Source organism: Pseudochaenichthys georgianus, chromosome 19 (genome assembly GCF_902827115.2).
Source record: "Pseudochaenichthys georgianus chromosome 19, fPseGeo1.2, whole genome shotgun sequence".
Lineage (NCBI taxonomy): Eukaryota > Metazoa > Chordata > Actinopteri > Perciformes > Channichthyidae > Pseudochaenichthys > Pseudochaenichthys georgianus.
The window spans coordinates 13,673,031-13,698,140 of record NC_047521.1 but is presented as its reverse complement, the minus strand read 5'-3'; the positions used below and the strand labels follow the sequence as shown (position 1 = coordinate 13,698,140).

General features: G+C 40.0%; 1 protein-coding gene across 5 annotated transcripts; it reads right to left on the bottom strand.

Moving 5' to 3' along the window:
• Positions 1 to 222: 222 nt before the first annotated feature.
• eef2k (eukaryotic elongation factor 2 kinase) lies at positions 223 to 24,826 on the bottom strand. Of its 5 annotated transcripts, none has more exons than XM_034107887.2 (20): positions 24,575 to 24,826; positions 17,897 to 18,186; positions 17,288 to 17,347; positions 15,883 to 15,983; positions 12,197 to 12,257; positions 12,077 to 12,114; positions 9,814 to 9,985; positions 8,831 to 8,980; positions 7,730 to 7,862; positions 7,502 to 7,629; positions 6,596 to 6,815; positions 6,451 to 6,515; positions 5,516 to 5,593; positions 5,015 to 5,071; positions 4,758 to 4,823; positions 3,765 to 3,896; positions 2,781 to 2,969; positions 2,587 to 2,711; positions 1,384 to 1,562; positions 223 to 836 (listed from the first exon to the last, which is right to left on the bottom strand). In XM_034107887.2, exons 2-20 carry the CDS (start codon positions 18,149 to 18,151, stop codon positions 727 to 729), a joined length of 2,319 nt encoding a protein of 772 aa, XP_033963778.1. In that variant the 5' UTR covers positions 18,152 to 18,186; positions 24,575 to 24,826; the 3' UTR covers positions 223 to 726. The 5 variants fall into 5 exon arrangements, with proteins under 5 accessions (XP_033963778.1, XP_033963777.1, XP_033963779.1 ...); XM_034107886.2 differs by having other exon boundaries at positions 17,897 to 18,162; XM_034107888.2 differs by having other exon boundaries at positions 6,596 to 6,812; positions 17,897 to 18,162.
• Between the last annotated feature and the right edge of the window lie 284 nt (positions 24,827 to 25,110).

Below are 25,110 nucleotides of genomic sequence, written 5' to 3'. Positions count from 1 at the left end.
GTGTGTGTGTGGTACAGTGTGTAGGTTTGTGTGTGGTACAGTGTGTAGGTGTGTGTGTGTGGTAGTGTGTAGGTAATAGGTATGTGTGTGGTACAGTGTGTAGGTGTGTGTGGTACAGTGCGTATATGCAGCGGACAGACGGGTCTTAGTTGGTTTGGTATCCTCTGCTTACTTTTAATACTTGTAAATACAACTTTTGGCCCGTAATATCAATTCCCCATTTCAGCGACCAGAGAGAGGGGGGGGGGGGGGGTTATTATGAGAGTGCTCTCATACTTTAAATTGTATATATTTATATAAATATATTTGTGTGTGTGTGTCCGCATCTGTAGCTACAGCGCTATGACAAAACACTCGACAGCTGATGCAGCTGTTGCCACGTAATAATGAACGGAGGTCTCTTTAAAATGACCGCTCAGAGGAGAGGAGTTCTCATTTCTTTAAACGTCTGCTGCTTCCCCTCCTCTCTCCTCCGCGGTCCTCCGCTCGCATCTCCTGTGGGCGGGACTAAGTCTCGAGGAGGGGAGTCGAGGAGGGGAAATTTAAGAATTGAGAAGCTTCTCTGGACCTGAAATCCTCAAAGGCTGAACACATGCGCACACAAACAAATATTTTTAAAAATATTGTAATAAAAACATGTAAACTGTAGCCAATCAGTTAATATCCTTCTGAATTTGAAAACATTATCTCCTGTAGCCTTTTCTGTTAAAGAATGTGTGTCCAGAATTATTCCTCCATTAACGCCCATGCTTCTTCAGCTTTCATGTAATACTGGTTAGCCAATCGACCCTTCATGGCCTCCATGGCAGCCTCTGCTGCTTCTGTGAACAGATCACCTGCAGGGAGAGATGGGTGGAGAGGTTAGGAGGAGGTCACATCATCAGATTTCACTTCATGATTATCAGTGCCAAGAGAACTCACAATGCCGATATCATAATGGTATCTTTAAAAAAACAAACATTAAAATGATATCATTCAAATGTATTGTGCACTTTGTTTCTTTTTTCATAGTGTAGAGGTGTGGAGGGAGAGTCTGTAACCATACCAGCAGAAATGATTTAAGAGGAGCTGGATTATTTATATGATATCGATATTTCATTCTTTTTAAATATCAAGGATATAATCAATAACGGTATATCGCGACGACCCAAGTTGAAGGCAAACATGTGCAACATTGGCAGAATGAATGGCTTTTAATGTGATAGTCTTGACTTTTCTCACTGTCAATGAATCCCATGAAAAGACCAACAATTGCATGATAATAAAAAGCCTCATCTATTTAACACATTTGCCCATTAGCAGCAAACTGTTCTCAAGGCACATTGCACATGAAATCTATCTTTTGAGTATCATCTACATTGGAGGATCAGCATGGATTCAAACCTGCTCTCTGGGGGTCTGGGGTGAGGCTGCAGGCTCCCTCGTGGTACATCTCTGCCACTCTGGCCAGCAGCAGGTAACGAGGCTCGTCCTGAATCCCATCGAACTCTCCGCCCTCGTCATAGTCCGTCATGTTCAAGGCATTTTCATACCAGTGAACGGCTTCTGCCCAGTCCTGCTTTCTATACAATTCGGGAAAAAACATCACCATTTGCATCAAAAACAGTAAACCGCAGAGGTGGGAAGTAACGGAGTACAAATACTTTGTTACTGTACATAAGTTCATTTTTCTGGTACTTTACTCCACTGGTTATTTTTTGACGACTTTTTACTTCTTAAATTTTTAACACAAATACCTGTACTTTATACTTCTTACATTTTCAAAACAGGCTCGTTACTTTAGTTTTAATCTGCGTTTGGAGGCGAGATCATTATTTAGAGTCATTGCGTGCCTATTGATTTGAACACGATCCGTGTATCCATCATTTCCTGGTCTTCTCTAAAGAAGAGGGACCAATGAAAACTGTCATTTAGCATCAAAACATTCATTAGCTAACAATGACATTATTGTTCTATTTATATAAAGTGAGGTCAGTTACTCTTAAAAACAGATGGTAGTTAAGATAAGATAAGATGGACTTTTATTAATCCCTCGTAGGGAAATTGTTTCTCTGCATTTGACCCATCCTAGTGTTAGGAGCAGTGTGCTGCCATTTTGAACGGCACCCGGGGAGCAGTGTGGAGAACGGTGCCTTGCTCAGGGACACCTCGGTAGCACTTGGTCTTGCCGGGATTTGAACTGGTGACCTTCCAGTTGCCAAGCCAAGTCTCTATCGACTTCGCCACCACCGCCCACCACCATGGGTACTTTTTATTTAAGTACATTTCGAAGCCCATACTTCTTTACTTTTACTTGAGTAAAGAAGTTTAGTCAGTACTTCTACTTTTACCAGAGTATTTTTAAACACGAGTATCTGTACTTCTACTTGAGTAAAGGATGTGTGTACTTGTTGCAGCTACTTTATCCATCTCTGGTAAAACGCTGCTCTCTTTGATAATAAAAATTAAACTTAGGCATCCCTCTAGGGGGCAGTATAACCATGACTGTTGGACCAGGTTCTATGTGTGTCTTCTTTACCCACAAATCCATACACAATCCAAGTCCAGATTTTGACAGTTTAAACTCAAACAGGTTGCTTCACTGACCTGTCAGCTGACAGATTGATCCCAGAATCGAAGGCTCGGGCCACTGTGATCATAGAAGACCTGTCACCGGACTCAGCAGCCAGCAGCAGATACTTAAAGCCTTTCATCCTGTTTCCGGCATTATCCTGCCAACAACACAGACTTATAAGAACACATATTTGTACGTTGTAAAAAGTCTAATTGAACTGAGGTACCTCCAGCTGCATGTCTGGCAGGATGTGATGCGGCAGCTGCATGCAGAACTGTCCCAGAGCCACGATGGCCTCCAGCTCCCCGCACTGCGCCGCTCTCTCCAGGTGCATCATGGCCGAGTCCTGGTCCCACTGCTCATCCTTCTCACAGAACCGACCCGCTTCATGGTACCGCACCATCCCCAGGTGCACCTGGGCAGAGGGGAGAGAGCAGAAACACGTTCAGGAACACACAGAATGGATGATCAGATTAGTTTCCAACTGAAAATGTGTTTTAGGTAATGATTCAACCTTGGTGCCTCTTGATCGACTGCTGCCCTCATTTTAGTCTAACCAAGTTTTCAGGGACAATTGATACTTATTGTTTTGTTTATTTCAGAGGTGGTTTAGTTTTAGTAAATCTTTGATAAAGCCAGGTATAATGTCTCGGAAGTATCTGGCTTCATATAAATACAGAATTCATGGTTGGAAAATTGTGTAGGATTTGCCATAAAGTGAAACCCTTTTGGGAATCCACTTGAGCACTTGACAATGAAGCTTTTTTTCCGATATGGTTGTTAGATGGTTTTTAATCTGATATCAATAGCATTTTGTTTGTTTGTTTTTTACTTAAAAAGGATTTTTTATTTAGTTTCATTTTACAGCTACACTTTTCACTGCATATGTTTGTTTTAACTAAAAACAATCTGTGTCTTCTAATGTCAGACATTCTTCCTTATTGTAAGATGTTCTATGCATGTTGCAAGCTAACTAAAAACAGTTGGATAAAAAGTTAATAATATTAAATAATGTTGAGACTTGTCTTAAAATATGAAGATACAATAGCACGGCCTTTAATATGTGTTGCTTTTTGACTGCCATGATTAAAAAGTCTATGTGTGAGGTGTCTAGTTTAGATAGGATGCAATCATGTGTGAGTATATTCGAATCCTTTTTCCTGCCACTAATATCATCTGAATTAATAAAAAATGAACATGAATGCGATACCTTTCCGAGGATGGACTGGCCTATTTTCTTCTGCATCAGAGCTTCGAGTCGATCCATCTCCGTGGCCACACAGGAGGACCGGTGGACGTGAGAGCGGGACGAATGGTAGAAGCTCCACTTCTCCTCTGTCATCTACAAGAAGAAAAGTCAAGATTTACAGGAGGAGCAGGAATGATCACAACATCCTAAAACAAGTCAATGTTGAGGGCAAATCAAGTGCAAAATCACACTGCTCACACACTCAGGAGTGTACCCGTCCAGATTTTCTTATTTGCTCTGATCAATGACAGAGCTGGAGGAGTACATCCCTGATGGGTTTAGTGACTGACAACATCAGGTAACGAATGGGAACAGGGGCACACACACAAGATGGCGGAGCTGCTGACACAGAGGTAGATGGTGATTCGGTTCCAAATGTCATGTTGGAATTCTTTGTATTTAGCTTTTTCCTTCACTCTGAAAATAAAGCTAGATTGGATCTGGTAAGAGGGGCTTCTTGAGGAATCTTATAAAATCTTAAAAGGGACAGTTTGCCCCAAAATAAAGAAATGATATTTTTGAGCAAACTACCAACCAATTTTATCACCATGCAGACGGAAGCATGCATGGTTTGGTGCCGGATTTCTTTTGGTGGACATAAAATAGTTCCTAAAAGTCTCTGATCACAACAAGGTATTTGGATTATCTTGAGTAACTAACCAGGATATAATTTCAACAAAAAAAAGCTACATTTCTGTTGAGTTTTAAATGTATTTTTTGCTGCTTTGACCACCACAGGCCAGTGCCGTCTACTTCCATTTTATACGAGATATATCTACGGTAAGATCCCCAACACTCACTAACTCACACCAAAACAATCTAGATTGATAAATAGAACCACAAGTAAGGAATAATGTGCATTTAGATTTCAAGTTGGTCCTTTAGCCAGAGATTTATGCTTGATAAAGCCACAAGCAGTGAAACGTCTAAATGAGCCTCCATGCAGATAATCACCGAGTCGTCGTCAGCATTGTCAAAATGTAAGTTTGAAGAGACTCTTGGAGAAGCTACCATCTTCCTCTAATGAGGGAACACACAGATTAAGAGGAGCTAAACATAGAGGAAGGTGAGGAAAGACTTCTGTTGTTGAATTAATGTGTGAGAAACAAAAGGGGGGAAAGTAAGAAAGGGTGAGAAAAGTTAAGAGGATTATGTGATTATGTTGATGATTATTATGACATGTAAACACTGTTGACACTACGTTTGTTTACCCGTCTGACACTGTCGTCATCCGACTCAGAGTAATGTCTTTGGATGCGATGATGGACCTACGGGATGATAATACGATATACATTTATAAAACCTACAGCAGGAAAGCCTGAGTCATGTTGACAACAGAAACATTGTGAATTACATACAGAAATAAGAAAAGTCTAACTTGTCAGGTTATAATAATGTTTGAAATAAATAAATAAAGTTTGTTTGCGAAAATATGTCAAAGTATGTGTGTCTAAAAATATACTAAAACAAGATGTAAAACATATTTGTACTTCTAATCTTATTTGGACACTATAAATAACTTTAATTCAAACTAAAACGTTGAAAATATGTTAAACGTCTATTTTTTATATGCCGGACACACACAAAAATATATATTTGCATTGTTTATCTGTTTGTAAACTGATTTTCCCTGACACATTACTACACATACATCCTGGACTTTGTCTTTTCACTGAAGTTAAATCGAATGAAGGTGAAATGAAAGTGTTTACCCCGTCTACGTGGTCATATGGATCACCATCACTCCTTCTCTCGCTGGGACAGCCACTGTCCCCTCCACTCTCAGAATCCTGTAGACAAAAAATGTATTACAAATAATCAGTATAGAGACTGGTGAGATGTTTGGCAGCAGTCTGTTAAATACAGCTCTAAGTTCAATCTGTATGTTTCCTCGGTTCCTAACCTTTTCCAACTCAGGGCCCACTTAAGAATCAAACATTTGTTCGCGGCCCACATTCAACCATAAACAATACGGAGGCTAAGTAAAGTTCTGATTGGTCAATTCAGAACATGTGACACGTTGTAAATCCAGTAGAACAGACCGCTGTCAAGGACTGTAATGACCGTTGCTAAGGAGGATCAAGAAAGAGAAAGGAAAAGGTTAAAATAAAAAAAGATCTTAGTGAAAATGTTTCCACATAAATCATAATGTTTTGCAAATTATTTGGTTGACACAGTTAATAAATACAACTATTCTTCTGGCTAAAATACATATTTTTTAAAGTCAATCAAGGAGTAATCTTAATATAAGGTGTTTGAAGAGTAGATTCAAAATACAATTTATTTTGGAAAAAATTATTGCCACAAAAAATTAAAGGGTGGCTCAACACGTCATGAGATGGGAAATAATGAGCTCTAACGAAGAGTGGGATTAAATGAACAATAAATATGCTATATGGTGTTTTTGTTTGTCAACCTATTTTTGTTTGTGAAATGTTGAAGTGATCCTACTGACTGTATCTTTATTTCTTCTGTTTTTGTTTTGTTGTTGTCTGAGATGGGAATGTCATCTCCTATATGTTTTTGTTATGTCCATGTTTGTGTCTTTAGCCTGTACAAAAAAAAAAAATAATAATAATTTGGCGGCCCACTTGCAATGTCTTCGCGGCCCACAGGTTGGGAACCGCTGCTCAAGAGTCAAGCTCACCTTCCGTTCTCCTGTGGTGTTGTTATTCTTTCTTTCACGTTCATACATGCCAGTAAAAGATGAGCCTGCAAGTGGAAATAAAAAAAACATATTAACAGTGGGGACATGCAGAAGCTTAATGTTAAAATATTGTTTGGAAACGTACAGATGGGGGACCTTCCCAGGTATCCATGAGCAGCCAGTGGGGAGTAGGGCAGAATGAGAGGGGAGCAGGGGACAGAGTCTGCGTCGCTCATGCTCTCGTCTGTGGAGGACGTCTCAGACAGGCGGGATAACAGCGAGGGGGCCCGGCCTACTGACAGGGTGCGGACTCGAGGGGATCCACAGGGCTCCTCGCAGCCTCGCAGCACCGTCTTGGCTGACTTCTGAAATAAAACGAGATCAATCACTCTTAAGGAAATAGCAACAGCACTGACACACTACACTGAAGGTAACCGTAAAATATCCTATCTGTGGAAAGGCATCAGTTAATGGAAACTATTATATTTCTGCAATTATATCAATTAAGATTTATTTTAATGTTTTACTATATTCGGCTACGTATTTAGTAGTTCCCTCTAACAACACATTCTATTTTCACACTTTTTTCTCCAACATTTATATATTATTTCTAATGTACGCATCTAAACGTCTATTTGGCTCTATTCATGATTGTATATCTTATCATATGAGCTCCGATATCCATTTTCCTACTTTTTAGTATTCTTCTAAGTCATGGACTTGAGGCTATTTCTAATATTTGTGCTTTTATCTTTTTATTCTTTATAATTGTTTATTTTATTCAGGCATGGGGATCAAAAAGGGCAGGATTGATTCATGTCCACGGTCCTGATACTGCCCAAAATAATAAAGAAAATATTTTTAAAAATCGTATTTCCTTATATTACAGGAAATAAAATCCCATAGCGGGTAAATATGGCAACAGTGAACAACATGAAATGCAATAAATGCGATTACCATCATGATTTGAAGAACTGTTTTAACCTGACCCACTGCTGATTTCTGTCCTTGTCTGACACTATATTTATTCATGTTAAAATGTTAAAATTACAAGCAGTTTGTTGGTGCAGTCCAGCTGCGACTTCTCTGCAGGGGAAAGGTCAAAGGGTGTCAGGCCCATACTCGTGCAGATCTTGTTACACAGGTGGGAGTGGAAGAACAGCGCCATGCCTCTCACACCTGGAACACAGGCAGGTTCAACATATAGAGCCTCTTGAAATGATTTCTTACCAAACTTCACATATTCAGACGTTTGTCAATATTAAAAAGCAAACTCTACCTAGATTTCCATCTCCAAAGTCCGTCCCTTGCTCTGTGTGGATCTGAGGGTCGGTGTAGAGGTCTCCGACCCCCTGGATGTCCACCACGATCAGCTGGTGGCCCGACCGCTCAAACGTGAAGTGACTGAAGGCCTTTTGGATGCAAAATAGATTAAAAGGATTAAGTAGTGACAAGCTCTATCTATCTATAGTATCTATTTATTTTTTTATCCACCAATACTGCATACACATGTGGTCGAAGAAGACATACTAACAAATACAAAAGGAACGGTAAAGATTACAAAACATTAAAAAGGGTACATACACATTTGTGAGTGAAGAGAGGGGAAGTATGTTTGGATCATTTTCATGAAGTCTTTACAGGGTGGTTCGGTGTAATATTATACATTCCTATTGTGTTGTGTTGTGGCATTAGCGGTCAGTGGTAAGGAGATTCATCTTAAGTACGTTTTGTTAAATTCTTCTTTATAAAAAGGTTTAATTCAATCAATCAATGTTTATTTATATAGCCCAATATCACAAATGTTACATTTGTCTCAGTGGTCTTCACAGTTTGTACAGAATATCAGTATGAAAATACAACACCCTCTGTCCTTAGACCCTCACATCGTACAAGGAAAAACTTCCAGAGAAAACCCACAGTTAAAGGGAACCATGGGAGAAACCTCAGGGAGAGCAACAGAGGAGGGATCCCTCTCCCAGGACGGACAGACGTGCAATAGATGCCGTGTGTAAATGGAAAAGATAATACATTTGCAACATAGGTAGTCCAAATGTTTGGAAATGCATGTGTGTATAATAGGAAGATGAATCCATGAGGATATCCATCCAGGACCTATGATCCAGGACCACAGCCACGACTGAAGATCCAGGGCTCGCGATCCATATTTGATATGTGTTGTGTTAAGAGCTCTAGCCATTGTGTTATGCTGATCTTTTTCCTACTTTTCCAGTTTAGTAATATTGTTTTCTTGGCAATAGTTAGGGCCACAAGTAGTGGGGTTTTGTTGAGCTTGTGTCTAAATTGCAGAGAGGGATAGAGGGATGCTACACTCTACTCTAACTGTATTCATACCAAAGGTGATGAAGATGATGGTTACCTGTGGAGTGAGGCGGATGTTGTCGTCCCTCACAAAGCCAGAGTTGGAGTTGTATTTGATGTAATGGCCCTCGATGTAATGTTCCAGGTGGAAGAGAGGCTTCCCAGGTCTGTCCACCATCTCCATCACACACATCTGCATGATGTCCACCTGAGGATGGAGAGAGGGAAACAACACTTTGTTTATTGTTTATCGGGGTGGGGGGGAATTCATCTATTCATGATTACATTCAGAATGTATAGTTATCATGTACGATTCTGATCCTTTATCATTCATTTAAAAAAGAAAAACTAATATTTCCAATATATTTTTTATAAAAACAACCTAAATATTGCTACTCATGGATAGCAATCCTACACACCAAGTCAAAGACATGTCGAGCATAATGATGATATAGTTTAGTGTTATTTGCTATAAATATTTTTATATACAAAAAAAATTGGTCAAAGTTTAGTTTAAAATACATTTAAACTTTTGTCTTGTGTTTGCCTTTGTGTGTTCACATGAATGCAACCATCAAATATATGTTTTTTTAAATGATAACTTTATAATTGTATACACACACACACTTCTATAATCGATTCTAAATTCTAAATGAAAAAAAAAAGGAATTGTTTTGATTCAAAATATCAGATTCACAAATGTACACAACATGTGACATCACAACTTGTCACATGCTACATTTTATCCACCAAAAATACATCTAAACATTCTTAAGTCAATTAACAGACAAATGATTGGCTTGGCTATATTCTGATTTCAGAATAATAGCTTTTGCATTCTTCATGTCTTTTCACCATTTTCTTTTATTAAAAAACCAATAAATAAGTAATAGAATCATAAATCTAAGCTTAAACTACTTCCCATTATAAAGATAACATGGGTTAAGGATTGTGTATTTGAGGTTGTATCACCGGTTTCGTCAGTATTGTCTGTCTTGTTAAATAGTGGAACATCAGTGAGTTGTAATGTCTCTCTTGTACCTGTTTGGGGGGCCGGTGGCGGTTGTACTCCTCTCCCCACAGTTTGGCCTCCATTTGCAGCCTGACGTCCTCAAAGTAAACGTTCCTGTCCACCGTCTCCATGTACTGCTTGGACACATAGTTAGATGCTGACTTCCAGTTGCTGCTGTGTGAGAAATTAGACAACTTCTTCCTGGAGGGAAATAAGAAATAACAGTAGGAAGCATTTCAGTTATGTATTCTCAGTACATACGTAATACATATACACAACTGAAGCAATATTTAACTGCTCCAAACCCACATACTGTATTTAAAGGTCAACAGGAGCAGCATTTCAACATTATGGATGTAGAGATTTTTTAAAACTTGTTTGGGTTTTTATAAGTAGGAGATGTATTTTTCTGGGTTTTGTCACATTTCTGTGGGATACTGGAAATAGCTGAAGTGGGAGGTTGTTGAATGCCTCTTATAACTGAGGATTAAACATGAACAATCTGACTATTCTCTGTCATTCTGCAGTTTCATGCAGAGGCCTAAACACAGCGAGGCAGTGATATGCTTGAATTAAAAAATGCAGGGATTCAATCAAGTAAAATCCCTGTCGCTAGAATAGAATAACTTCTAGAGCAGGGGTGGGGAACCTCCGGCCCCTGGGCCGTATACGGCCCGCGAGACCATTTGGTACGGCCCTCGAGGTCATTTATAAACACACGCAAAAAAGAAAAAAAATTAAGAAATCTCGACCGCAAAATAATTAAACAAGTGAGTGCCTGTTTTTCCTGGCCAAGGTCAGGGTCCATGAACACAACACGAGCCTAACGTGTATAACGTGCCTAACGTGGTATATGTCTCGTCTGACAGGGGTGCAGTTCTGACGGAGAGCACCGGAACGTGGCTCGGCACTTCAGATAAGGAGCCGTACAGATGCTGCAGTTTCTGCGTGGCTGTGTCTTTAGTTGTAACCCCAGTGGCGATCTGTTCATCTGTCATACTGATCATGCAGTCAATAACTTTGTTGTTATTAGCATCTGGTTAGCTAGCTATGCTAACGAATATAAGAAGCCTTTTCTACAACCAGTGAGGTAAAGGCACATCTTTATATAATCATTATAGTTATAAACAAATAAGAGAATAAAGTAAACAGGTATAAAATACTATATGACAGTAAAAAAAAGTTGTTATTAATAAACAAGAATACACTTTGAAAGGGGAGTGATTTGTAAAATATCCATAAAGAAAAAGTAAATCTGTTAACAGTTCTGTTTCATCTGGGTGTTGAGAGATGTTTCCATAGATCTCTTGATGATGCTCTCAAAGTGCACCAGATTGATGCTTTTAACTTCAATATTTAAGAAAAAATCTTCCCGGGATATTATGCCCCCGGACCCCCCTAGAGGAGCTTAGGTCCCCCCCCCCACTTAAATCATGTTCACATGGATAGGAAACTAAATACATTTGCACACATCTTGTGTCCATATCTTTCTGTTTTGGTGGTCATGCCACACCGTGCACGTGCATGCATGAGTCATGGTAAAATATCTGGATTAAGAGGTTGCTTTTTCTTTGCACAGCATGAATGAAAGAAAGAAGAAATAAATGGGTTGTGATTTTAGTATTTTAAGCCGAGGTCAATAATTTGTACGGCCCTCGGAGGATGTTGAAAAAATTGAAATGGCCCTTGAGAGGAAAAAGGTTCCCCACCCCTGTTCTAGAGTGTAATATTTGGCTGCACAACAAGGGGTCAACAATGCAACACATAAATTGATTTTAATGACTGATTGAACCACAGCAATATTGTTTTAGACTACTACTACTACTACTACTACTACATAAAGTACAGTACATAAAATATACACTGTTTTCACAATAACTTTTTACCAGCACACATACATTTAATATGTATATATATGACTCAAATATGTATGTTTATTTAATTCATTTGATTTTTTAACAGTTACAAACCCGTATATAATTGTATTAATCTTTAATCTTGTGTGAATCTGTGCTGTCCTGTTTATCAATCTCACCCTGTTGCTGTTTAAACTACTGAATTTCCCCACGGGGATTAATAAAAGTCCATCTTTTCTTATCTTATCTTTCGTACCATGTTTGGCTCTGAAACTAATCCTATCCTCCCGAGTCGGAGCCACAAATGTGAGGAATGTGGACCTGCACCACTTATAGGCATGCTGTGCTTTGTTTACACTGAGACCACGAGGGCCTCCGTTACTAGAACATGAGGGCAATAACCGCTGGATAACAACTGAGGAATAATTCAACTCACGTCCTGAAGCACTCCCTCATGGCCCCTTTCCCAAACGGCTGTGAGAAACAAGAGAGAGGAAATAAATAAAATAGTTTTCTTTTCTTTTTTAAACAATCCTTCGTCAAAAAACAGGACTACCTGGGAAGCCATCTTAATGTGGACCTGGTCTTGAGCCCACTCTCCTGTGCTGGCATTGTACCTGCAAAGAGGGAAAGAGAATGGAGTCAGAATCAGATGAACGGTCATTTTGATTATGCAGACTCAAATGTGTTTCTTTAAAAATCTTCTTCAAATCCACATAATCAACATTTGTAGCACGGATAGTGATGCTACAGATGTTCTCGCTGCCTGACAAACCATCAGTTTCTCAGAGCTTAGTCTTTTAACCAAACTGGTCTCAGGCTTCCAAAAAAGTGAGATGTTTTAGGTTTTTCATTGCTGTAATCTTTGGTGTTTGGACTGTAACTAATCTGAAGGCATCAGCTTGGACTCTGGGCAAATTACTTTAAATCTGACTTGTTATAGCCTAAAATGTATTGAAGATGAAGAACAGAAAAGTTAAGAGATACCCCACAAACATTATGCATTACATTAATGCACATCATATAACATCTTGTTCTTTTTCCCTTAATACTGTGAGCCATGCTCTGACATTTTTGCACACGTCTGCACAGCCCCCCACTTTAAAAGACAATATGCTATAGTTTGCCATAAATTGTCATATTTTCATTGTCCCAAGTGTTTTAGTTGTTTTAGCTTTTAAGGTTCTTTGTATATTTAAATAAAAATGTGGTGTAATACTACAAATATTATTTGTTTTAATGCTAAATTGATCTTGTTACGGTTGCTGTTAGTCTGTTCATTAATCAGCCTGTGAGTGTTTTCAGCTGTGTGTGTGATTATGTAAATTTGCTGTGTGGTTGCCCCAACATCATTGGCTGCCCATCCTCTGGTCCGCCTCTGAAGATGGTGATTGGATTGACGTCATCCAATCGCAGAGCACAGCCGGCGCACACCTGCTGGGAGGAGTACAAAGGCTGCGGACTATCACCACTCTGGAGGCTCTGTGATGTGGGACAGGCGCCTCTAGCCTCTTGGTGCAGTTACTTGTTTGGTTGACATTTAGTGCTTTTGTGTTATGTGTTAAAGTTGTACTGTTTAGCAGCGTGTTAAACCCAGTGCTTCTGTGTGTGATAAGAGATTACCGTGTAAATAGGTTCCAGGGTAGCTTAACGGTTAGCACCTGTCGACCAGCAGCAGCTGTGGTTTTTTGCACAGCCTTTTCAGTTACATGTACCACGTTTAACGTGAGTTTTTGTTTTCCCGTTTATTTAATTATTACTCTGTATGATCTGTCAAACTCCCTTTTGGAGTCCTCCTTTGTTTGTTCATTAGTTAAGTTGGCGCCCTTTGGCCATTTTGTTTGTTTCAGGCTGCTTGCCTGCCATTTTGTTTCACTCGTTTGTAATAAAACCACTTATAATCTTTACCAATTCCACTCTGCTTTGTGTTGCTTCCCTTTGGTTCCCCTAGCTCAGTAGGGAACGTAATAGATCTAAAAATACTTATTTTGTATTATCCTTCTATATTTCTTTTTTTACCTACTATTGCAACTTGTTTATGTTCACACCACCAGATACCAAAGCAAATCCCTTGTATGTGTAACATGGCAATAAACTTGATTCTGAAGAGATACAATTATCTTAAATTGCAGCTCAACCTCCATTACAACTTTTTGGAACCAAGTGTACTGCAGCTCAGTGAACTAGCGTCTCTTTCAAAGGTCTCGGCTGTGAGACTCTCAGACTGGGTCTGCTCTGTGGAGCTTGTTTTTATTTTCCACCTGTTCCATGAATCACTCACTGGACGGTCTACGACACTGGCTGGATGCCTGGACTCTTATTTCTGTATTGATTCTTCTTCTGTTACTAAAAGAGCTCAAACGTTCCAGTCTCGATCACAATAGCCACGTTACTCTTTGCACACTGAGTTAGTCTGTCAACAGATCAATTATTAACATAGAACATCTAATTTCCTCTTTACGGAGTATCAACAATGAGAGACACAAATGTGTTTCCTCTTTCTTTCTTTCTGTACCCATTTCTTTTGGTATAGCTATTAAGGGTTCATGTATTTGATGTACTCGGGGAAGAAGTCGATATGGTGATAAGAATGTCTGGGTCAGGCTGTCTGTTTGACTTGGCCGGGCGTTGGTCCCGGGTTAATAAGTACAGCATGAGGTGCAGCTGCAAGTCTTCACAGCTGAAAACCTGAAGCGCCTTTATCCAAGAAACTCAGTAAACCTTTCCCTCTCCACTTGAAAAAAAAGAACATTGCTCTATTCCTCATCCAAAAGCTTTTCTGCCAACAAACAGCTTCAGCCTGAGAACAGGGCGTACTACAGCCACAGTCATTCCATCAGGTCCACACACAGAGAGGGAAGGAGGAGTGAGGTTACAGAAGGGTAACATTAGCACATGAAGAGAGAGGGCAAATCCTCCTCACCGCGCAGTCAAGTCCAGTCTGGTTTGTTATGTATCGGACCCAACACACACACATTAGCATAAGAATCCTTTTTCCTGTTTCTCCACCCACACCCATTTATTTCTGTGTCAGCCTTGATGTATAAACCTGCCACGCCTGAGAGCTCTGCAAGGGGTGTGGATGTTTTTGTAGCCGCCATGTTGGCCATTTATATCTGGCTACACTAAGATTAGAAACACTGACCGATATACGAGCCTGCTGTGAAACCTGCAACCGCCTCAATGGCAGCTGGCTGAGAAATGTGCAAGGGTAGCAAATCTTCTCAAAGTCAAGGAGGACAGAATATTATCCCTGCACTGAGTTATTGACCCACATCATAGTAAACATATGCTTACGTGTTTGGGCATGAAGCCTTAGGAGGGTTCCCAATGGGGGTGGGTCTCTCTTTTAGTGTCAACAAATACAAACACAAGTTGTAGCTTTATACTTTTAAGTTATCAATGTTTTTTATTTTGACAATGGGCAGGATGATATTATGTAAATGTGGTCGGTCATAATGAATGTTGAACGAGATTTTAGAAAAACATTACATTTAATTAAGAAGGTGATCTATTGTAAGCAATCATAATTGTTTTATCTTCATCACCCTGTTGTATATTTTTCATGAATTTGCTTCAGGAGGCAGTACTAGCGGCCGCACCATAAAAACCTCTTTTCACCCTCTGTCTGCAACTATAGCCCAGTCTGCCCCGATTGGTTAGCGGGCCAGTTCTGTTTTAATTGGTCAACTGTTTAGAGATGTCCCATGCTGGCCAATAGAAGCGCCAAGTAAACAAAGGAGTCTAATTGAGGTGTTTCAGGCAGGGGAAGGAGTGTGTGGGCGAGAAACTCTATCTGGTGTGACTTTTGGGATTTTAGCCTTTGCAGACCATTTACATTACATGTCACTTGTTAGACGCTTTTATCCAAAGCGACTTACATACTCAATACTGTGGACAATCCCCACAGGAGCAATTTGGGGTGAAGTGTCTTGCCCAGAGACACAACGACATGCTGACTGCAGTGGGGTTTGAACCTGTGACCCCCTGATCCCAACACCAACGCAAAACCCACTGCACCACACGCCTCCCCATTTACATGCAGTAAAAACTATATAAAGACACTACAGGAAAGGGAAAACCATAACAGGGCCTCTTTAAGGTGAATTCAGGGTCAGGGTGTTGTGCATTGCTGGCTCACGGTCCTAGCTTACTGGGACACTTGATGGGAATGACCCATCTTTTAGGTGCTTGCCCTAAGATATATTTAACATTGATTGACAGCCACAGAGTTATCCATACCTGTAACGAATACAGGGTTCAGTCACTTTTTCCTCCAGATGGAACTCTGCCCAGGGGTCGGGCATAGCTTTGGCCTTTTCAATGGCATGTTTCCATCTAGCCTGTAGCAATAAACAAAGACAATGTATGAGCTGCTAGTATTTATTTTTAGGCAAAAACAATGTATAAATGGGAAGATTAGATGGTAAGTCATTCAATGTGAAGAAATGTGAAATGTAATCTGCACAAGAAAAGGCAGTTCAAATCCTTTCTTGTGCTCTTCCTGCCCTGTATTGTGCAGACTAATTGGGAACATATTAATTTCATAGGTTGCACTAATAATGCTCAGTAAATCAGGTTAAGGCGAAGGAAACCTACGAAGCAGAGCATTTATCAACACAACTGGGTAAACTAAAACTAAAGCCTGCTCACACTTTAGTTTTTGTTGCAAACCAGGAGGAAAGAAAGGTTAAGGAAGAAAGGAAAAATATCTTCAGTAAATCATTTAAATGAAATGAAAATTATTTGAATTAATAATGAATACATATGTTTTATGGGTTTATTCATTGGTGGTCCACCAAGTTGTAATATTCCATAATGACCTAAATAATGTACTGCTACCTTACTACCAATGCGTACCATGTGATGTTTCACAGCGATCCGAATGCCATTATCAAAAAATTACTTTCTTGGTAAGACCCATGAATCAAGCATTCCTGGTAACCCAAACCTGCACCAGTAACCCAAACCCAGAACTGCATGGCAGTCCTGGTCCCTGTGCAGTTTATATTTAGAGCCACGGAATGTGAAGGGTTGGAGTGTCTCGTCTGTTTGTGACGAAGAGCAGATGTCAGAACTCACATGTTCAACTGTAGGGGTGTTCAAGTTCGCCATCCTGTCAGATATACTACACAAAACAAGGTCACAAGACTTAAGGGTCATATGGGGCAGCCAGTTTTCTAAAAATAGTTTTTGAAGTATAATTAATTTGGGGTTTTTTAGTCATTTTCTGAAACCTTTTTTTTTAATGCTTATAATTAAAAGAGAAATCTAAAAGAAAAATCTGAAAGAAAAATGTGCACATTTGGTCGTAAAAATCTGTAATTTTTTCAGGGTATTTCTTTGAAATAACAGTCAAACAGTCCTTGTGTTTGTTAGAGTTAAATAACTCTAATTGCTGAGAGTTATATAACTAACAAACTCAAATTAAATAAAGTATGAGAATACAGTGTGGAGGAAGGGAGGATGCATTGATTAGAATGCACAGAACACTAAGGGATTGAAATTAAGAGTTGCTACAAAAGGAAAAAACAAAGCAGTGAAGGGAAAGGACGGTTAATGACAGAGTGGAGTGGGGAAAAGGAGTGTGCAGATAGTCACTGGTGAAGAGTTAGAGGAGGGAGATATCATTTCATCTGTAACATACCCGTGCTTTCTCAGACGAAACCTTGTATGGCCGTGTTTCTGCCACTGTTTCTGTTTCATTCTATGTAGAAAGTTAAAGAAAATGGGCGGCTTTTGGTCAGCAAACAAGAAAAAGCATGAAATTCACATAGCATCCTGAAACAAAACAGCATTAACTGTCTTGATACTTTACACAACAACACTACACATCCCGGCAGTTGGCTGGTGCACAGTGGCTCTGATAAGACTGAATGAAGCCCTTGTGTATCTCACTGCTGATGCACAAAAGGCCACAATATGAGCATTGAAAGACATGAAGCTTGATCACATTTTGGTGTAAACCGCTCTCTGGGGCTTCCTGTTGGAGAGAGTGCAGTTAAGAGGGGTCTGACCAGCTTCAATAAACAGATACACACTACTGGTACATGTGTGCAGGCAGATGATCTCTCCTTATAAGGCAAAGGGCTGTTCTCACAGAGAATTGCAGAACTAATTGTTTACCATGATGCATGAACACAAAAGGCTAAATACACACTGTTTTTTATGCTTCTTTCACTATTCCCCAACACTTGTTTGAACATTTTCTTTCTTTCTTTTTCTTCTGATACTTTCCATTGTTGCAGAGGCTCACCTTGAACATAAAGGTGGTCTTAGGGGAGTTTGACAGCTGCTTGGAGTAAACCAGATTCTTAAGGTAGTGACAGATTTCCACGGAGGAGTCTTCCAAGATTGGGCAAATGAAGTGCTTGTCGTACTCGCCGTCATCATCATCACTGGCGTTGGCGTCACTGAGAGAGTAGGTCCGCTGGTTGGGGGTTCTTTGTTGGACAGGGGGTCTCTTGGCACTGCCCTCCTCCTCCATAGTGAACATCATGTCATCCTCCATGGTTTCTGCTGCTGTTGTGTTGACAAAAGACAAGGCTGCACCATGACATCTCAATTAAATGCTAGAGTCAATATAAATATATACTTATAACTTTAAGCACCAGTATGTTATCAAAAGCGATTGTATTTGCAGAATGTGGTGTAACAGCTGGCTGCTGCAGAGCGATGAGGACCCAAACAAGATAAAGTTCCGGTGTTACCGTTTAACTGGTGTCACTGGGAACTGGTGATATTCTTTAACGGTAGGAATGTGTCAGGGGCGTGTACTTTGAGGAGCCATTGTCGAATAACCATGAAATACACATTTCGATCGCTTCTTCTGTTGTTTACATTCATCTTTAGGTATATTTGGCTGGATAGGAACACTTTGATGCACATTCAGTACCAGTGTGTGAGGTTGTGGTTGCGATGCCGATATCCGGACGCGTACAGCGAGGACTACAAAAGGACAATGAGGTTACTGGGGATGTCTGTTCAAAACATTGCACACTTGAATAAATCAGTTAGTGTTAGTTAGTTAGTTATATTAAAGACTACACACATGTATCCCTTATCAAAAGGGTATTCTGCACTTATCCAGATAAGATGTGACTGTTTACTTGGTTAACTTTCGTTATGCATCGATACAGCGACACAAACCGAATGACGAGGATACTCACATACGCTGAGAACTACAAACACATATATTCATAATTTTTACTCGGCTGTGAACCGGTTTTCGTTTCTATCTTAACGTTTATGCTTTTATCTTTGTGGTCTTTTTTCTTATATTTTGTATCTTTCTGTGTAACTTGGTAATATTAATATGAATTCCTTGTTATTGTTGTCTTTCCATCTGTCGGTGATGATTAATATACTACATAACGAAACACATTTTCTGAATCTTTTAACATTGTTAATGTGTGAAATTCAGCTGTGATAAACAAATATGTTTCACTGATTATTGGTTCACTCACAACGCGCAGGACTTTAGTGATTTGTGCTGTTGGGACTCGGGTTTGAGTCCAGCATGAACTTTTTAGTTATTTTCATGTCGATGGACACTAAATATCCCTGCACATGCAGCAATGACATTTCTGCTGCTATCTTTGCAAAATGAGTAAACAATCACATCTTATCTGGATAAGTGCTGCAAAGTGCAGAATACCGTTTTGATAAGGGATACATGTGTGTAGTCTTTAATATTAAACATGATCGCTGGTAGATAGCCACAGAACAGAAGTCGTATCACAATTTAACTTGGGCAGATCACAGCTCCACAGCTGAAGACTTCTCCATGCTGCTTTCAAACTGAGTAAACTACGTGTGCTTCGCTTGTAGGCTGTCTGAAGGTGTACACAGGCAGGGCCGGCCCTAGTGTACACAGGCAGGGGAATTATAAATTATTATTTTTGGGGGGGAATTATAATTTAATGCAAAAATCTGTCACAAAAAGAGGTTGCACATTTAAATTCAGGTGTTGTTATGGCAACGTCAGTGGCCAAACAGCCACATTTACTGCTGCAAATACTTTCAAACATGCTGTCGACACGTAAAGCAGTGGCAACTATGCCACCATTGCAGCTGACTTTTTCTCAGAAATACTGTCACATAACATCCATTTATTTCAGTGCTAGGTTGATGCTAAGCTAACTATGAAACACTTTAACTGACAGGACTCAGGATCAACAACTGTGTACTGTAAGGTAGCTTCTAGTTTCATGTCGAACAGTGTTAGTCACCATTTCCCAGAGAGCTTTCTTTGAAATCACCAGGTAACGCTAAAAAAACACAACATTTAGATTGTATGACAAAGTGTTTATTTAATATCTCTGGCTAGCTATAGCTACTTGCTAACGGTTTAGCTTATCCCCGCGATTCAAAGTAACATCACAACGTAGCTGTAATGTATGCTTTGCTTACATGTTCGCATAACTTGGAAGTTTACTGACATTTACATACATACATACATACCTGGCTCAAGTGGTGGCTCTGGGGTTGTTGTGTGAGCCACCACTGGAGAATTGTCGTCTTTTTTAAGAAATGTGTTTCTAATGTCCATCTTCAAAAACTCAGGATAGGTACCTGTCAGCCAATAAGACAGATGTTTATTTCCATTCAACTCTCTGGTTGGTCTGGTGTCTTGCCTCTGTTGCATTCACTGAACACGGGAAATTACATTCCTACCGTCCTCTAGTTTCATGATGAGGTTCAGGTAAAGCACTGTTAATGTATTATAGTATTGACTCAATGATATTGTTGGAGCTATATATATATATCTTTATATTATTTAATAGTTTAACATTTATTTTTTTGCTGTTAGTGTTTATTATTATCATGTATATGTATTCTTAGTTAGCGTCATAAGTTAAAGTAGTTTCTATGCTTTTATTTTGGGCACTGGGTGATTAGAGCACCTGGTGTAATTGTATATATTGGAGAGAGGTGGGTGGTGGGAGCCAGAGCACTAGTAGGCAAACGTTTTTTTTTTTACCAGGGTGTTTCAAGCAACACAAAGGAAAGCCATAGGGACGGCTTAAGGAAAATAGGTATAGGAAACCTGCTCATTGTACTATATTATTGGAATAAAATGCACACATGGAGGTTCTTGTCTGGACCTGGATCATTGCCCTGCGTAAGATCCGCTAACTAGTGCCTCAGCGGCTAAGATAACTATCTGTTTTAGTTCTATTATATGATTTTGGCCGCTACAAAGTAAAAAACCGTGCTGTCAAAGCGGACTTGTTTTTGAAGTTCTTTTTTGTGGATTTTTGGATTGCCCGCGTTTGAAGTGGAGTATTGGATTTCACTTTAAAAAGACACACCGGGCCCTGGACGGACTTCAACAACGGCACAGGAACATGGGCGGTATGTGAACATTTTCTCCAGTGGCTGTATAGGAAAACGGCCTCACTATTGGAGTGCTGGGGTCATTGTTTCGCCGCATATGAATGAACAGTGGAACACGTTTAAAGAATAGTCAGACCGTGGGAACAGGTGCACACAGTGATTACGCACTCTGACGCGCAGGCATGCGCACGCATTAGCGTTTTCTCCTGTGGATTAAAATAACATATTTGGATATTTAAATAACGCCAATCAAAGAAAAACGATGCAAGACGCCACATCACAGGACAGAAGTAGATCTTCTGACGAGGTAAATCCTAAGGACATTGCACCTCCCATGTTATGTTTAAAGGACAATAATTCCAGACCACAGAAAGTAGTCCGATTATCATACAGATCATCTGCAATAATCAAAGCTGAAGCTGATTTAGCAGTCCTTAAAGAACGCATGGCTGCATTGAAGAGGAAGCATGCATTGGAAGCCCAAGAGGAGGAGCTTAGAAAAGAAAAGACAAAACTTGCTTTTGACCTAAAACTGACTGCACTCAATGCCAAACTTGACATACTGAAAATCCACTCGAGGCGTGGATCGAAAGGATCTGTGGAAAATTGTAACAAACAGAAATCTGAAAAGATAAAGTTTCCTTCTGCCCCAAACTACAACTGTTTTTCTCTCCAACACAATCACTCACAGGATACATGTTCAAGCTTCAATATGAAAATAGAAAATGAGGAAACAAATTCCATAAAGGTGGATGGATCTAGTTTTGTTTTCCCTGCTGGTCACATAATTAAAGACTATTGGAGATATTTGAAGTGCAGTGTGTGTCACCAGAAGCAACTGTCAGCCCTTCACATTGAAGATGAGGATACAGGCACATCCTTCAACAAAGCACATGTTTCACCTGGACAGTCAGAGACAAGTGTTCATACTGGGGCCGGTGGACGACAGGACAATGGATTCAGCTCTGGCTGCCCTGTTGTATTAACCTCCCAGCTTGCAGTGGAACAACAAGAGAAGATGCTTATCAAACTTCACATTCATCATGATTCAAAAGAAAAAACATCAGCAGTGCAATGGGAAAAGCACTGCTTTCCTGCTCAATAGAGTGGCCCCTACACACGGCGGCGTGCGTTGCCGCTTCAACGCTTCTGCCCATTCACTTTGAATGGGGTGACGTCACAATTCGCCGAACTGCATTGTGGGAGCAAAGTGTAGCTTCTCTCGCGGTGCTCGCTGCAAAAGTAGAGCAATGTTCTACTTTTGCCGCCTCGACGGAGGCGTCAGCCAATCAAATCCTGCGTATGCAAATCTGACCGTACAAGCGCTAGCCAATCAAACCGGGTGTATGTTGGGAGAGCCAGACCGCAGTTATTTCCCACATGTCAAAAAATGGAGGAGAAAATGATCGTGGCGGTAGGGAATCACCCAGTACTATATGACCAGTCCCTCTTTACATAAGGGATACAAACCGCAGGAGCAAGGCATGGGGGGAGGTGGCAGAGACAGTGGGTGAAACTGGTAGGTTTTCGCCTGTTTGGGGAGTTATATCCAGTGTACTTCGTTTGAATGGACAGCTAGCAAGCAGACAGTATATTTAGCCAGCATGGATGTAGCATGAATGCTTTGCTTTGTATGTCCGGGGCGGGACATTCATGTGATTGGTTGTTGCTCGCGTTGACTCCTCAAGCTCAAGACACGCCCACCGCCAAGCGGCAACGCACGCCGCAAACCCTAACCACAAAGAGGAGACCAGCTCCAAGACATCAGAGAGTCAACCCAGTCATAAACATCAGACCGAAACACAGGTTGACGAAATGCTTTCCAACCTCAAGATAGATTGTGTGAACAGTGGAGACACAGAGGAGCCTCCTTATGAAGAGGATTTGGATGACACAGCGAGTGGAAAAGGCTCAGAAATAATTTCCAACGGGAGATATGTTCTTCATTGCAAATACAAGTGGACCCTGGATGAAGGGAAGGACGGAAAAGGATTGATCAGCTCTGTGAGCCCCAAATGAAGACCAGTGTCATGGAGAGACCCGTTTGAAGATCCGCCTGCTCCTGGATACAGCAGCATAGCATCATGAACATGTATTCTTTCGGTTTCTCTATACTATTTTTCTTTCTCTCCATTTCTATTCCAGGAAGCTGTTGCCTGAAGACTATAGACGATTATTTGTATGGTTAGGATAAAGATAGAGTAGCTCCATTGATATATAATTTAAGTAATTATATATATATATATATATATATATATATAGCTCCAACATTCCGGCCCCTAATTGTGAACTGTGTAAACACACAATTACTTAAATTATATATCAATGGAGCTACTCTATCTTTATCCTAACCATACAAATAATCACAATTAGGGGCCGGAATGTTGGAGCTATAGCTCCAACATTCCGGCCCCTAATTGTGAACTGTGTAAACCGTTGTTGTACCGAACCGTGACCTCCAAACCGAGGTACGAACCGAACCGTGACTTCTGTGAACCGGGTATATGTATGTATGTATGTATGTATGTATGTATGTATGTATGTATGTATGTATATATATATATATATATATATATATATATATATATATATATATATATATATATAGGGGTGTAACGGTTCACAGAAGTCACGGTTCGGTACAACAACAAAAAAGCAAAAAAAAATCCCAAATGCATAATTCCAGGTTTGTTGTTATTTATGTTTGAACAGTAGTGCAAGTTTCAGTTTAAAAATAAAGAACTCTGACATTTTGAATAATTAACTGTATTAAACAGTTACAAACAAACCATACGCAGTACACTCAGATGGCCATATTATCTATAATGGCTGATGTCAAACAAAAAGGTTTATAATATAATACATGACTTTCAGAGTAGGCAATCTAGGCATATTAACAAAATGAATTAAACATACTTATCACGGCGACGGTGTACTGAGATTTGTTTTGTTTTCCTTTTGTTTTTCCCCCATTTTTTTGTTGTTGTTTTTTGCTAGGGGGCCTTTAGTGGCTACTTATGTCGCTTAATAATAATAGATTTAATTTGTTAGCGCTTTTACAGGTGCTCAAAGACGTTAGGGTTAGGGTCGGACAGGCTCTGTACACATGTCTCAGATGGACTTGGTATCACATTAAGAACGATATTCAGTAATACAAATAACTGGTTTAAATGATGTATTCAAGCGTGCAATGTTTTGAACAGACATCCACAGTAACCTCATTGTCCTTACGCGTCCGGATATCGGCATCGCAACCACAACCTCACACACTGGTACTGAATGTGCATCAAAGTGTTCCTATTCAGCCAAATATACCTAAAGATGAATGTAAACAACAGAAGAAGCGATCGAAATGTGTATTTCATGGTTATTCGACAATGGCAAGTACACGCCCCTGACACATTCCTACCGTTATAGAATATCACAAATTCGCAGTGACACCAGTTAAACGGTAACACCTGCATTCATGCTGATGGTGCAATGTGCTCCCATGCGAGGCAACTGTTGATATTGTCAAGCTAATGTATGCTGCAATACAATTTCACCAAAGGCATTTTGATTTACATTAGATGCACGTATTAAATAAACAACCTACCTTATAACCGGAAACAAATACACCTTTATTCACTCAATCTTGACGGACTGAGGGACAGTGTAGCCTGTTCTTCTGGTGCCTCGAAGTTTCAAAAAGAATGTACAGCTGCAGTAAAACTCTCCTCCCAGACTGGGTCGGGCCTGCTTCTCCAATGTATCCTGTAGGTCCGGGGACGTGTCTGGCATCGGCGATTAAGTTCTTGTTACCGTCCTCCACGGCGACGTGAGCTCTCGGCACGTACACTACTACACTACTGCTCTCTGACAGACACGCCCCAACGTCCTGCTGCGTTCATGGTTATCGGAAATACAAAATATCAACAGATGATATTAAAGTCTTTTAAAATGTAAATTACTTCCAAGAATGTGTTATTTGAAAACTTAAAGTTAATTGTAATTTGAAAGCAGCACCAGATTAATTACATATTACAGCTAACTGTAAAGTGGGTTTAGATATGCACACTGAAGTACACATAAACAAGTATCATTGACGGTTTAGACACCCGAGACCGAGTATTCAACCTACATAAAATAGCT

Excerpts from the sequence above, each read along its gene's own strand:
- eef2k (XM_034107887.2), bottom strand. The coding sequence starts at position 18,151 with ATGGAGGATGACATGATGTTCACTATGGAGGAGGAGGGCAGTGCCAAG. Across the intron at positions 8,981-9,813 it reads GCCACCGGCCCCCCAAACAG|GTGGACATCATGCAGATGTG; the intron begins GTACAAGAGAGA and ends CTCCATCCTCAG. Across the intron at positions 1,563-2,586 it reads ATCAATCTGTCAGCTGACAG|AAAGCAGGACTGGGCAGAAG; the intron begins GTCAGTGAAGCA and ends CGAATTGTATAG.